At 35.0% G+C, this 12,793-nt stretch overlaps 2 protein-coding genes across 2 annotated transcripts; one reads left to right on the top strand and one right to left on the bottom strand.

Annotated features, from left to right (window-relative positions):
* Nucleotides 1-3,686: 3,686 nt before the first annotated feature.
* Nucleotides 3,687-5,630, bottom strand: LOC140830799 (WRKY transcription factor 71-like). Its single transcript, XM_073194284.1, has 3 exons — nt 5,010-5,630; nt 4,554-4,697; nt 3,687-4,327 (listed from the first exon to the last, which is right to left on the bottom strand). The coding sequence occupies exons 1-3, from the start codon at nt 5,462-5,464 to the stop codon at nt 3,844-3,846; spliced, it is 1,083 nt and encodes a 360-aa protein (XP_073050385.1). The 5' UTR covers nt 5,465-5,630; the 3' UTR covers nt 3,687-3,843.
* A 1,697-nt stretch (nt 5,631-7,327) lies between these two features.
* On the top strand, nt 7,328-8,401 carry LOC140830029 (uncharacterized). The gene has a single exon (XM_073193308.1). It carries the CDS (start codon nt 7,328-7,330, stop codon nt 8,399-8,401), a length of 1,074 nt encoding a protein of 357 aa, XP_073049409.1.
* The last annotated feature ends 4,392 nt before the right edge of the window (nt 8,402-12,793 follow it).

The following is a 12,793-nucleotide window of genomic DNA, read 5'->3' as shown; positions in this document are numbered from 1 at the left end:
ATCCTTTTGAGTTTCTTAAGTTATAATTTTATGATTATAGATTTATTGTGTAATTGTGGATTAATTAATAGTTTATAAAATTATTATTAAAATTCTTAAATTTAAAATCATGAAACATAATTATCATATTTAACTTATGCTTTGTTATTATGGATTTAAATAAAAATATTATTATTGTTATGTTTTTTGAATATTTTATATTTATTTAATTATTTTGTTAAAAATAAAATAATAATGCATTAATGTTGTATAATAAAAAAATTAATCAGGTTGGTTCTAGTTCCGATTCTGGTTGAGAGTTTTCGAGTTCTTTCGGGTTCAGGTTGAAATTTTTTTGTAATATATTTTCTTCGATATGAGCCAAACCCATCTGAATTGACACATTTAAGTGGTACACACACATAATGAAAAATGATAATTGAATTGATATGGGCCTTGGGCTTTTTATTTAGTTAGTTTGTCTATATTGCACGTATAATTGGCCTTTTAAACATAAACATGTTTTTTTCGATGTGAAACAGGTAAAAAAAATGTCCAATTCTTGCTTATAATTTGCCGTCCCTCATAAGTTTTAAAAATAAAATAAAATAGGACATTAAATTTTAACTGGCGTATCAATTTCTTTATTTTTTCCCCTTTGAAATAAATTAAAAAAAGTTGAAGAATTTACTTTTGACTATTAGATTTTAAAAATAAAATAAAATAGGATATTAAATCTAATAATTTTTAATAGGAAAAAATTATTAGATTTTCTATATATCAATATTCGGTGTGTTGTGCCTGTAAGCCACATTAGAGGGATCTACTTTTGACTACAAAAAGGGAAAAAAATAAATAAATAAAGCAATGGTTTTAGTTCATGAATAAATGTTTTCCCCATTGATTTAAAAAATTACGCAAAGTGGAAAATTAAAGAAAGAATCCCAGTAGAGAGATGCCAATTAAAAATTGTTCGACTCGAAGCCGATCCAATCCGATAACTCCAAACCCGAACACGAATCCGACTATACACCAACCCGACCCACCCGAATCGACACCCCCTAATCATAATGGTTCACAAATTCTGATTCCTTTTGCAAGGCTGTCATCTCATATTAATTTCCAATAAAATATATTTTTTCTTAAGAAAAAGGTTTAAATATCTTTAACGGCTCATTCCATTTAAACTTCAATAGATTTACAAATGTACCGATACAAAATTAGCCTTATTGAAACATAAAAGGCTATGACCTCTAAAAAAAATAAAGAAAAAAATAATGAAAATTAAAAAAAATATCTACTAAAAAATATTTAATCAAAATTAGTAAAACAACTATAAGTATTATACTATTTTACATAAGACAAAAACTTATGTGAGACGGTCTCACATGTCGTATTTTGTGAGGCGGATCTCTTATTTGGGTCATTCATGAAAAGTATTAATTTTTATGATAAGAGTATCACTTTTTATTGTGAATATCGGTAGGGTGGACCCGTCACACAGAAAAAGATTCATGAGAGCGTCTCACAAGAGACCGACTCTTTAGATAAGTATTTATTGTATAATCTAAATGTAGATTACACATTTTCCGATCATATATCGAAAATAATTTTTTGTTCGGTTAACTTGTTTTATATGTTAGGTTTTGGTCCGTTAAGTATTCCAAGTTTATTTTTGACACATGAACTTTAATTTTTTTTTTCGGCTTTTAGTCTTGTTTTTTCGGAGTGCTGACGTGGTGTTATAAAATGCTGATGTATCTATCATTACATCAACAGTTAGATCAAAATAGTCAAATCTTAAAATTTAGTGTACCAAATCCAAAATTTGTCGAGTTAATGAACGAAAATAAAATAAAAAATTGGACAAGTTGAACAAATTTTTTTCTCCTAGTACATTTTAACCATGTAATGATATATATTTTGAAGCTATTACACACACATGCTGATTTGGGCCATAAAACAGGAGAGATCGTGGAAGCTGAAAAACAGAAGCTTAATACTTGAAGCTAGATTGGTCCCCTGTCAATAATTTAGGCCATGTCCAATGCATTTAATGTGTACCATGCCATCATAATCATTATGTTGAGGCTTCGTCGAGACACCGTTTGAAGTTAAAAATAAGATAAATAATACGAAGATAAATAATTTAATATAATATAATAAAAATTGATAGTTAATATAATATTTGGTTCGATTGATAGTTTTTTTGCTTTAATTGATTAAATTTGAGATAAGATGATAAATTATCATTTTGTCTTTTTAATAAATATTAATAATATTATATATTAAGAGTAATATTATAATTTAGATTCAGTTATTTGACGATTTAAGATAAATAATCAGTAGATGGATAAATAATATAACAAAGTAAAAATAAAATTAGATAAGATAAATTATCAATATGTACATTACTAATTGTGGGACTTTATCTGTGCATGAATCCCCCACAGTAATTGAAATTTGGGATATTAATTTTAAACAAAAGAAAAAAAAATGCTATAATTCTAGATTTAATTAACATATATTCAAGCATAGATTGAGGTTCATGGAGTAATTAATGAAATTTAATTTGAAGCCACCAATAATAGCATAAGTATTGAAAAAATGAATTCTAATTGTTCTTGTAAGTTGACTGATCATTGTTGACAATTGTGAGATCATGTCGATATTCCGGTGTATGAAAAAAACTAAAATGTAAAAGAAATCGGTTTTTTGCGTTACTAACAAACTGTGACAAATTAGATAACCAAAATCTTAAATAGATAATTTTATCGAACAAACTTCGCTTTTCCTCCCCTATAATAATAATATGAAAAGCTGGTTCTTTTGTTTAACTAACTTATTCAATTTTGGGTTTTGGTCCACGACATTTTCCTAAAGTTTGGTTTTAACACGCTAACTTTTAATTTTTCGGCTATTTCAGTCCAATTACTGATGTGACACTGAAAATGTTTGACATCCAAAATAGCCGAAAATTAAATGACAAGTGTGCCAAAATCAAAATTCGAAAATTTAATATACAAAAACCAAAAATTGAACAAGTTAATAGACTTAAAAAAACCATTTTTCCTAATATCATAATATGTGAGGAGGATTGATTAATATGGTATAGCAAGTAGGAAACTATATATATACATTAACACATAAATTCAACGAATCATTCCCATCAATCCATAATTGAACAAAAAAGATTATTAATGATGGTCAATTAATGAGTATTCTTGCAGATTCTCAGATACACAGAAATTCCAAACAGATTGCATGGATTCACACCCAAGTAATTCCTCTGTCAATTAATTCCCAGTTTCACACCATTTCCAAGAAACATTAATTAGTTACTTACAAAATTTATACTTGTTCATCAAGTCCCATGAATTCAAAACAATATTAATCCTTCAACAAAAACCATAGAAATTAAGCTAGCTGCCAGAGATGACCATATCAAAGAAGAAAACCCTAACCCTAAATACTCTGGGCCAGAAAGTGATCATATTCATCCATTTCTTGATGCACCGATCGATGAATTTAAGCATAAATTATGTCCTAAGCTGAAATCAGAATAAGAACAAACATACTAATAATAAATAGAGTTTAATACAAGGGGACGTTATAATTTAAAATAAATTGTTCCTCCATTAGTTAAAACCAGTGATTTTACATGATTATATATATAAAAAAGAAAAAAAGCAAAGAGAGAGTCTACGTAACTATGAAGTGGGTTCATATATAAAGAAAACCACAAACTTCACATTCAGTATCAGTAAAATCAAGAAATAAAACATACCCATTAGTTAACTAATAAAGCTAATTAAGGTAGCGAAATAATCAATATGCAAACCCTTGGGCCTTGACATTTGATTTCTACTCTCCCTTTGGCTCCTTTAGCATTTGGGAAGGCAACATATCTTGAAGAAGGCCATGGTCTCTAGCCAAAGAAAAGGAAGAGGGGGAAAAGGGTGGTCTTTCTTGAATCATGGGAGCAAGAGGTAATGAATGATTAGTAATACTGCTACTGGTGAAACTCATAGGTACTGTTAATGGAGACAAGTTACTGAAATAGGGTTGTGTTTGATGTTGTTGTTCTTGTTGCTGCTGCTGTTGCCGATAGTTCTGAAACATTCGCGGTGTGATGAAATGGGATGCAGCAGCACTACAAATTCCGCCGCCGCCGACACCGCCCAAAGCGGTGGTCTCAGGCAGAATCCCGAAGCTGCCACGGGGCGTTATGGGGCAGGGATGTATGTGTGTACCTTCATATGTTGTGACTACAATGGTCGGATCCTCAGACGATCTTTCAACTCTTTTTTTCACACCGCAAGATGTACTTGTGCAGCGATAGTAGCTCCTATATTTTGCATAGAAATCAAATTAATAATGGTTTACCAAGATTTTGTTGCAATCAATAAATGTACAGACGATGATATACATACACAGAGCGTATCACTTTTTCCCATATCGGCTCATAAGTATTCATAGAAGCAAGAAAACATGCGAGTATTTATATATGAAAAGTTGAATAAAGAGTGTAACTACGTATGTATACAATTTTGCGTGCGTGTTTGAATATATACCTTGGAAAAGGGCTGTTTTTCACAGCTTTCTGACCATACTTTCTCCATCTATAGCCATCATCCAAGTGATCGATTTCACTCTTTGTCATGAACGCAAATCTCGGTTCTCTTGGCCTTTTTTGGTTCTTCTTTTTGAGTTTCAGTCTAAAGTTATAGAAAAAAATGCATTAAAATAAATAAAAATACCATCTTTTCTTGACTAAACAATAATAAATTGGAAAGAAAAGAGAGAACAAAAAATTATTGAGGGATCAAACCACTCGATCTTTTCACACAAATCGGATCGTGAATGCATAATAAAAAGTAGGAAACCCCATTAGCCACAAAGATCTCCCAACATCTTTTCTGTGATTTTTAAGAGAACATAATGATGGTGCAATCTTGATTTACGTCGGAGGAAAAATATTCAGCCCATCTTTATTTTGAAACAAAAAATGAAAATAAAAAACAGCTTACTGTTTCTTAATCTTATCTTGATCTTGCTGTTGGTCTTGATCTTCTTCTTCAACAGTTTCAGCCCTCTTCGAATCTTCATTTGCCGGTGCTGCCTCCGTCGAAGACGAGGATATCGAAGACGAATTCGGCGTAGCCGGAGTGTTGACCACCTCAGAATATTCCGGCAGCGGGGCCTGCGACGACTGCAGCGGGATCAAACTAGGTGGGGCCGCAATACTCTGAAGCATCAAATCATCGAACATGTAAGAAGGGTTGCCAAAATCTTGGAAGCTGGCGAAGTCTATGAACCCCAGCGAGCTTTTCTGATGATGAACAGCGGATGATATGTCGAACAAGTCGCTGTTTGGCAGTGTAAAGCTCGTCTCAGGAATCATGGCGGACTGATCTGAAAATGCTGCGCTTTGGAGTGAATTCTCTGCTTTGATTTCAGGCTCTAATTCTTTCTTTTCTTCCATTGATTCTGGTTAGAAGAAGCATGGATTCTCTTTGATTCGGTGGTGAGAGAGAGAGAGAGAGAGAGAGAGAGAAAGAGAAAGATTTGTTTTCTGGGGTTTTCTAGTGTGAAGCGAGACTTTCTTAAGGTTCCTTCTTTTTGGACAGCAGGCTGGACCCGCGTAGGTTTTTGTTCTCTTATACTCTCTTTATTTCTTTGGCCATCTTATCCTTATTTTTCTTTTTCTTTTTAAATGGTTATTTATTATTTTAGTGGACTTGGTGAAAACCCCATAAATATTATTTATTGAGTGTTAGAATCTATAATATATACTTGAATTAAGCCTTTAATTCCGTGGACATAGATTAGGTCTAATCACTAGTCGCCCTCACGGTTTTATTACTTCATGACTTTAATATATCAAGATTAATTTTCATTATATATGTTTGAGAATTCTTTTATTGAGAATTTATATTTTTTTTCCTAATCAGTCATATTTCAATTGTTGGTGACACTAAACAATTACTTTATAATCATTCGGTTGATAAATCACCTCCTTCAATATATAACTCAGAGGTTTAGTTTTATTGGAAATGACTCGTATCTAAAGAAGAATAAATGTGTAAAAAATGAGACGTCCATAAGCCTGCATTTTTGACAAATGGTATATGCAACGTCTCAACTTTAGATATGCACGAGCCTCTTTTTTTGACTCTAGACCTCCCGATCAACTCATTGATATGAAAAATGTCTATGAATAATAGTGTTTGAGGTCAAAAGCACACACCTCATAAGAACAAAAATACACCATCTACAGAGAGAGTTGAATTGATTAGAAGGCTTCAATTAGAGGAAAACAAAATTCTTACAAACTATTCAATGGTCGGAGGTAACACTCGATCATCTTTCGCATATTGTTTATCATTTTTATATATATGTGTGTAGAAATGATTTTGTTGAGAAAAACTCCAACACAACAAACAAATTAAAGGTCGTTTTCCGAATGAATTGAAAGGAAAATATTCATCTCTTTTTTTTTCCCGACCTTGGAGAAAATCTGAAAGGAATAAAATTCCTTGATATAATTTCCTTATTAATATCTCTAATGTTTTGCCTTTCTAGACTTGAGAATAATCTCTAATTTATGATGCGATCTCGTGTAGATTTGGGAGCCATAATATCTTTGATATATGGAATCTTATATCTTGAAGATATGAGATCTTTGTTTTAAAAGGAGTTTGTTTCTAATAAAACTCTGTGGGTGCTTTAATAGGTGATGTGAGAAAAAGAGGAGTGGGTGACATACGAAGGAGTTTGAAGAGCTTTTCGAGACTGTAGCCATCTCGTGATTTATAACGTATTTCTGTGAAGTGCTGGCAACATCCGAAGACAACACCTAATCACGGCGTTGATTAGTGTGTTGAGTGTTGAAGATTTTTGTCACTTCTCGGTTGATGCATCCGATATAGTTTGGTTATATGGTTTGTTAGAGGTGTATGATGCAATTTGTTACTCGCCTTTATAAGGGAGTTGTTTGATTCTTTCACTAGTATTGGTTTTTGTAAACTTACAAGTTTTTCTAGTGAATTATTTTGCCCTGAGGCACCGCACAAGTATTGATACTTGTGCATAATTTATATCTCGTCTCTCTTGTTATTATCGTTATTCTAGCTACGTATAGGTGTGTTAAAATTATAACTTCCGCTGCATGTTGTCGTGGGTGTTACAACACCTACGCACAACACCTATATTCTGAAACACACAACACTCACTCTCAACTCACACATACACTGTGGAAACAGAACTTTCAATTGGTATCAGAGCCTCCACTTGACGCTACTAAGTGAGATCCTGTTTTGTTTTGTTTTCAGAGTGAAAAGGAATTATGGAAGGATCAACAAATACTGTTTTTAGACCTCCCGTGTTGGATGGATCAAACTATGCATTGTGGAAAGTAAAGATGAGGGTTTTTATTAAATCCATTGACGAAAGAGCTTGGCAACGTGTACTTGATGGTTGGAGTCCACCAAAACTCGAGGATGCTAATGGAGACACACGGCTCAAACCTGAAAGTACATGGACTGTCGATGAAGTGCAAACTTCAAACTTTAATTCCAAGGCTCTCAATGCTATATTTTCATCTGTTGATACAAGGATGTTTAATTTAATCACCACTTGTGTATGCGCCAAAGATGCTTGGGAGATACTCCAGAAGCACTGTGAAGGATCCGCAAGTGTGCGTAAAACTAGGCTAAGGATGGTGACATCAAAGTTCGAAAGTTTGAGAATGGAGGACAAGGAGTCTATTCTTGAGTATGACTGCTGGTTGAGACAACTCTCAAATGAATCACATGGCCTAGGAGATCCCATACCAAATGAAAGATTGGTGAACAAAGTTCTAAGATCTCTTCCTGAGAGATTCAATGTCAAAGTCTGCGCAATTGAAGAATCTAAAGACACTTCAACGATCAACTTGGATGAACTAATGAGTTCTCTCAGAACTTTTGAGATGAATCATGATCTACAAAGGAAGGATAAAGGGAAGACAATAGCCTTTGAAGCCTCAACCGAATCTTACGATGAAATCCTTCAAATATCTAAAGAGGTGGATAAGTCTGATTTAGGTGAAGAATCGATCTCTCTTTTTACTAAGAAATTTGGTGATTATTTGAAGACTATGAGAGAAAAGAAGAAAATTGGACAAAAATCTGAGTTGCCCAATAACTCCACTTTTGCAAAAGCTCAAAAGTTTACTCCTATGAAAGGACAGTTTCGACCAAAGACCGAAGTGCAAATCCAATCTAATGTCAGAAACCTGGACTCTGTACAATGTAGAGAGTGTTCGGGATATGGACACTATGCCAATGAGTGTGCCAATCGACTTAGGAAAAATAAAGGCATGACTGTCACCCTGAGTGATGAAGAGTCTGATGATGATCAAGGATCAAGTGAATCTTAAAATCACACATCGTTATCTTCTGTGATCAAAGAAAAACGCTCAATGCAAATCAATCATTTGGGTGTTGCCACCGGTGTTGCAATACCTGGCCGCAACACCTCTTCGAATTCAGTATGTCTTAAATCTACAACCCTTGCGGAGGCAAGTCAGTCTGAAACTCAAGAGGTAGATGATGATGAAGTCACTCTAGAAAGTGTGCAGACGATGTACGAAGAATTATATGAAGACTGGATCAAAAGAACTAAAGGAAATGCAACTCTCTCCAAAGAGAATGCTGAGCTAAAGTCACAAATTTCACGACTTGAAGTAATCTTAAGCAAGAAAGATTTGGAATTATGCAAAGTCAAAGAGGAACTTGGAGAAGCAACTCAGATTCTTGCCAAGATGAATTCAAGTTCATCCAAACTTGACTCACTTTTGATGACTGGACAGAATGACAAAGCTGGACTTGGTTATCCGAACAGTCTGTTCGAAATTGGAGAATCTTCCAATACTGAGAGAAAACCAACTGTTTTTGTCAAAGGAAGTGTTGAAACCTCGAATGCTACACAAACTGAAAAAGGTACTTCATCTAAAAGGCAAATATCTACCAAGAAGTCCAAATCCAGAAAACGCCACTTTATCTACCACTATTGTTTTAGACCTGGTCATATCAAACCCTACTGCTTCAAACTGAGAGATGATTACAAGAGATAGGAATCAGAACAGGTGTTGCCACCGGTGTTGCATAACACCCGGCGCAACACTGCCAACAGAAAACCGACGGTAAAAAGGGTTTGGGTACCAAAGGCTAAGGTTCAATGTTCCGTTATTTATACTTCATTAAAGACTAACATTGCAGGAATATGGTACTTTGACAGTGGCTGTTCACGCCACATGACAGGTTCTAAAGACCATTTGATTGACTATGTTGAACTGAGGAGTGGTCGTGTGACGTATAGTGGTGGTGCTAAAGGAAGAATTGCTGGTAAAGGAACCTTGAATGTTGATGGACTGCCTAATCTACACAATGTGCTTTATGTCGAAGGGCTTAACTCAAACTTAATAAGCATAAGCCAACTTTGTGATGACGGTTTGCATGTTAAGTTTGATAAAGACAATTGTGAAGTGTTTGATAATGATAATACTCGTATTTTGACAGGTACAAGGTCTGCTGATAATTGTTATCAACTTGGAGAAGACTTAGTATGCAATCATTCAAAGGTGAGCGAATTAAACTTGTGGCATCAAAAATTGGGACATGCAAACTTCAAGACATTAAAGAATCTTGGTAAGTACGATGCTCTGAGAGGTATGCCTAATTTATCCTCTGGAATTCCGTATGTTTGTGGTGCATGTCAAAAAGGTAAGCAAACACGTGTTCCCCATCAAGTGTTGCAACACTTTGGGACAACACGGTGTCTTGAACTCTTGCACATGGATCTTATGGGTCCAATGGAAGTTGAAAGTCTTGGAGGTAAGAAGTATTCATGTGTTTGTGTGGATGATTTCTCTCGCTTTACTTGGGTAAGATTTCTTAGAGAAAAATCCGATACATTTGATGTTTTCAAGAAATTACATGCTAAGATTACTAATCTACATAATCTGATAGTTGGTAAGATAAGGACCGACCATGGTAAAGAATTTGAAAACTCACACTTTGTATCATTTTATGAAAAGAGAGGGATAACTCATGAATTTTCGGCCCCTAAGACTCCTCAACAAAATGGAATAGCCGAAAGGAAGAATAGGACACTGCAAGAAATGGCTAGGGTCATGTTAAGTTCAAAGAATATTTCAAAGAGATTTTGGGCCGAGGCCTTGAACACAGCATGTCATATTTCAAATCGTGTGTACTTAAGGAGTGGTTTTACTATGACATCCTATGAAATCATCATGAGAAAGAGGCCGAACCTCAAGTATTTTCATGTCTTTGGGTGTGTATGTTATGTTTTGAATGACCGAGACCATCTTGCAAAGTTTGACTCTAAAAGTGACAAATGTGTATTCGTTGGTTATTCATCTAATAGTCGTGCCTATCGCGTGTATAATCTGAGAACAAGAACGACTATGGAGTCTATTAATGTTGTTTTTGATGATCTTGCAGATCTAACGGGAAAAACAATCGAGGATGATATTGATGGGCTGCTGAACGAAAGTGAGACACTGCCTAACACAGATGTTGCACCCGGTGTTGTAACACCGGAGACAACACCTGCACTGGCAGAATCAACTGATGAACTAGGAAAGTATACTGAGAATGATGACAGTGTAACCGATGAAGAGATTGATATTCCCAGCAAGGTTCAGAAAAATCATCCATCATCTCAGATCATTGGAGAAACATTTGGAGGAATGCAAACGAGAAGAAAGGAGAAGGTATACTATCGCAAAATGATGGGACTAGTATGCATGACGTCCGTGTACTCTCAAGTAAGTCACTCTTGTTTTGTGTCACTCATGGAACCCAAAAATATAAATGAAGCCTTAAAAGATGAATTTTGGGTTGATGCAATGCATGAAGAACTTGAACAATTTGTTAGGAATGATGTGTGGGATTTGGTTCCCAGACCCGATAATATGAATGTTATTGGAACCAAATGGATCTTTAAAAACAAAACTGATGAATCTGGAATTGTTGTGAGAAATAAAGCTAGGCTAGTGGCTCAAGGGTATACTCAAATTGAAGGAATTGATTTTGATGAAACGTTTGCCCCTGTTGCCCGGATTGAATCGGTTAGACTTTTACTTGCTATTGCATGTAACATGGACATAAAATTATATCAAATGGATGTGAAAAGTGCCTTTTTGAATGGCATCTGGAAAGAAGAAGCTTATGTAAGCCAACCTAAAGGATTTGAAGATCCACACCACCCGAACCATGTCTACAAGTTGAAGAAAGCACTTTATGGACTTAAACAAGCTCCAAGAGCATGGTATGGAAGGCTTACTGAATATCTGCTTGACTTAGGCTTCAAAAGATGTGAGGTTGATAAAACCCTTTTTATTCAAAAATCGAAGCATGATATTCTTGTGTGTCAAATTTATGTGGATGACATCATTTTTGGTGCTTCTTCTCAAAAGCATGTCGATGAATTTGTTAAATGCATGTCTACCACATTTGAAATGAGCATGGTAGGAGAATTAAGTTTCTTTCTTGGATTGCAAATTAAACAAATGGATGATGGTATCTTTCTATGTCAATCCAAGTATGTCAAGAATTTGGTGAAGAAATTCTCTACCGAGAACGCTAAGTACATGAAAACACCAATGGGGTCGACTGAAAAATTGTCCAAAGACGATGTTGCGGCAGGTGTTGACAACACCCAGTATCGCAGCATCATAGGCAGTCTTCTTTACTTAAGTGCAAGTCGTCCCGACATCATGTTTAGTGTTTGTTTGTGTGCTAGGTACCAGGCTGATCCTAAAGTCACTCATCTAAGGGCTGTCAAAAGAATTTTGCGATATATATCTGGAACAGTTGACTTAGGTCTATGGTACACCAAAGAAACAAACACCAATTTAGTGGGCTTTAGTAATGCTGACTGGGCTGGAAACTTAGATGATAGGAAAAGTACCACGGGTGGGTGTTTTTATCTTGGTAACAATCTGGTGTCATGGTATAGTAGAAAGCAAAATTGTGTGTCTTTGTCCACTGCTGAATCTGAGTATGTTGCAGCCGCTAGTTGCTGCTCACAACTTCTGTGGATGAATCAAATGATTAGAGATTATGGATTCAACAGTGACACCTTAATTGTATACTGCGACAATTCAAGTGCAATTGATATTTCAAAAAATCCAGTGCAACACTCTCGAACGGAACACATTGACATTAGACATCATTTTATTCGAGATTTGGTTGAAAAGGGTATGATTCGAATGGAATTTGTTGGAACTGAGAACCAACTGGCTGATATCTTTACAAAACTATTGGACTTCGAGAGATTTTCCAATCTTAGGAAGTCTCTCAGCTTGTGTACACAATGATAACTCACGGATGTTGTCCTCGGTGTTACAACACCTGTGGACAGCACTCAGCATGCATGTGCATTTTATTTTTAGGATGCTAGACATATTGCATACATCTTGTTTTGTGTGAAGCCTGTACAAGTGAAGGATACTGAATGGTGCGCTCTCAGTTGTGAATCAAACTTTCTATCTAAATTCTCTAAAGTATGGAGTATGCTCAATCTAAGTCGTAAAGCTGTTGAGGATGTTCATGTACTACATGATCATGTCCAAAATAGACAATGACTTAGAAAATTCTTGAGCAATGAGGCGAAAAATAGAAAGAGGAGAAGAATTAAAAAAAAAATGGAACAAAAACATTGTTTAGAAGAAAATGGAAAAAGCTACCTAGAGGAGTCCAATGAAGACCGTTCTTCTAGTGTGGGAGCTACCACTTCTAAGTCA

This window comes from Primulina eburnea, chromosome 4 (genome assembly GCF_022965805.1).
Source record: "Primulina eburnea isolate SZY01 chromosome 4, ASM2296580v1, whole genome shotgun sequence".
In the NCBI taxonomy this organism is placed as follows: Eukaryota; Viridiplantae; Streptophyta; class Magnoliopsida; order Lamiales; family Gesneriaceae; genus Primulina; species Primulina eburnea.
The sequence above is the reverse complement of the archived record's forward strand: the minus strand, read 5'-3'. Positions and strand labels throughout refer to the sequence as shown.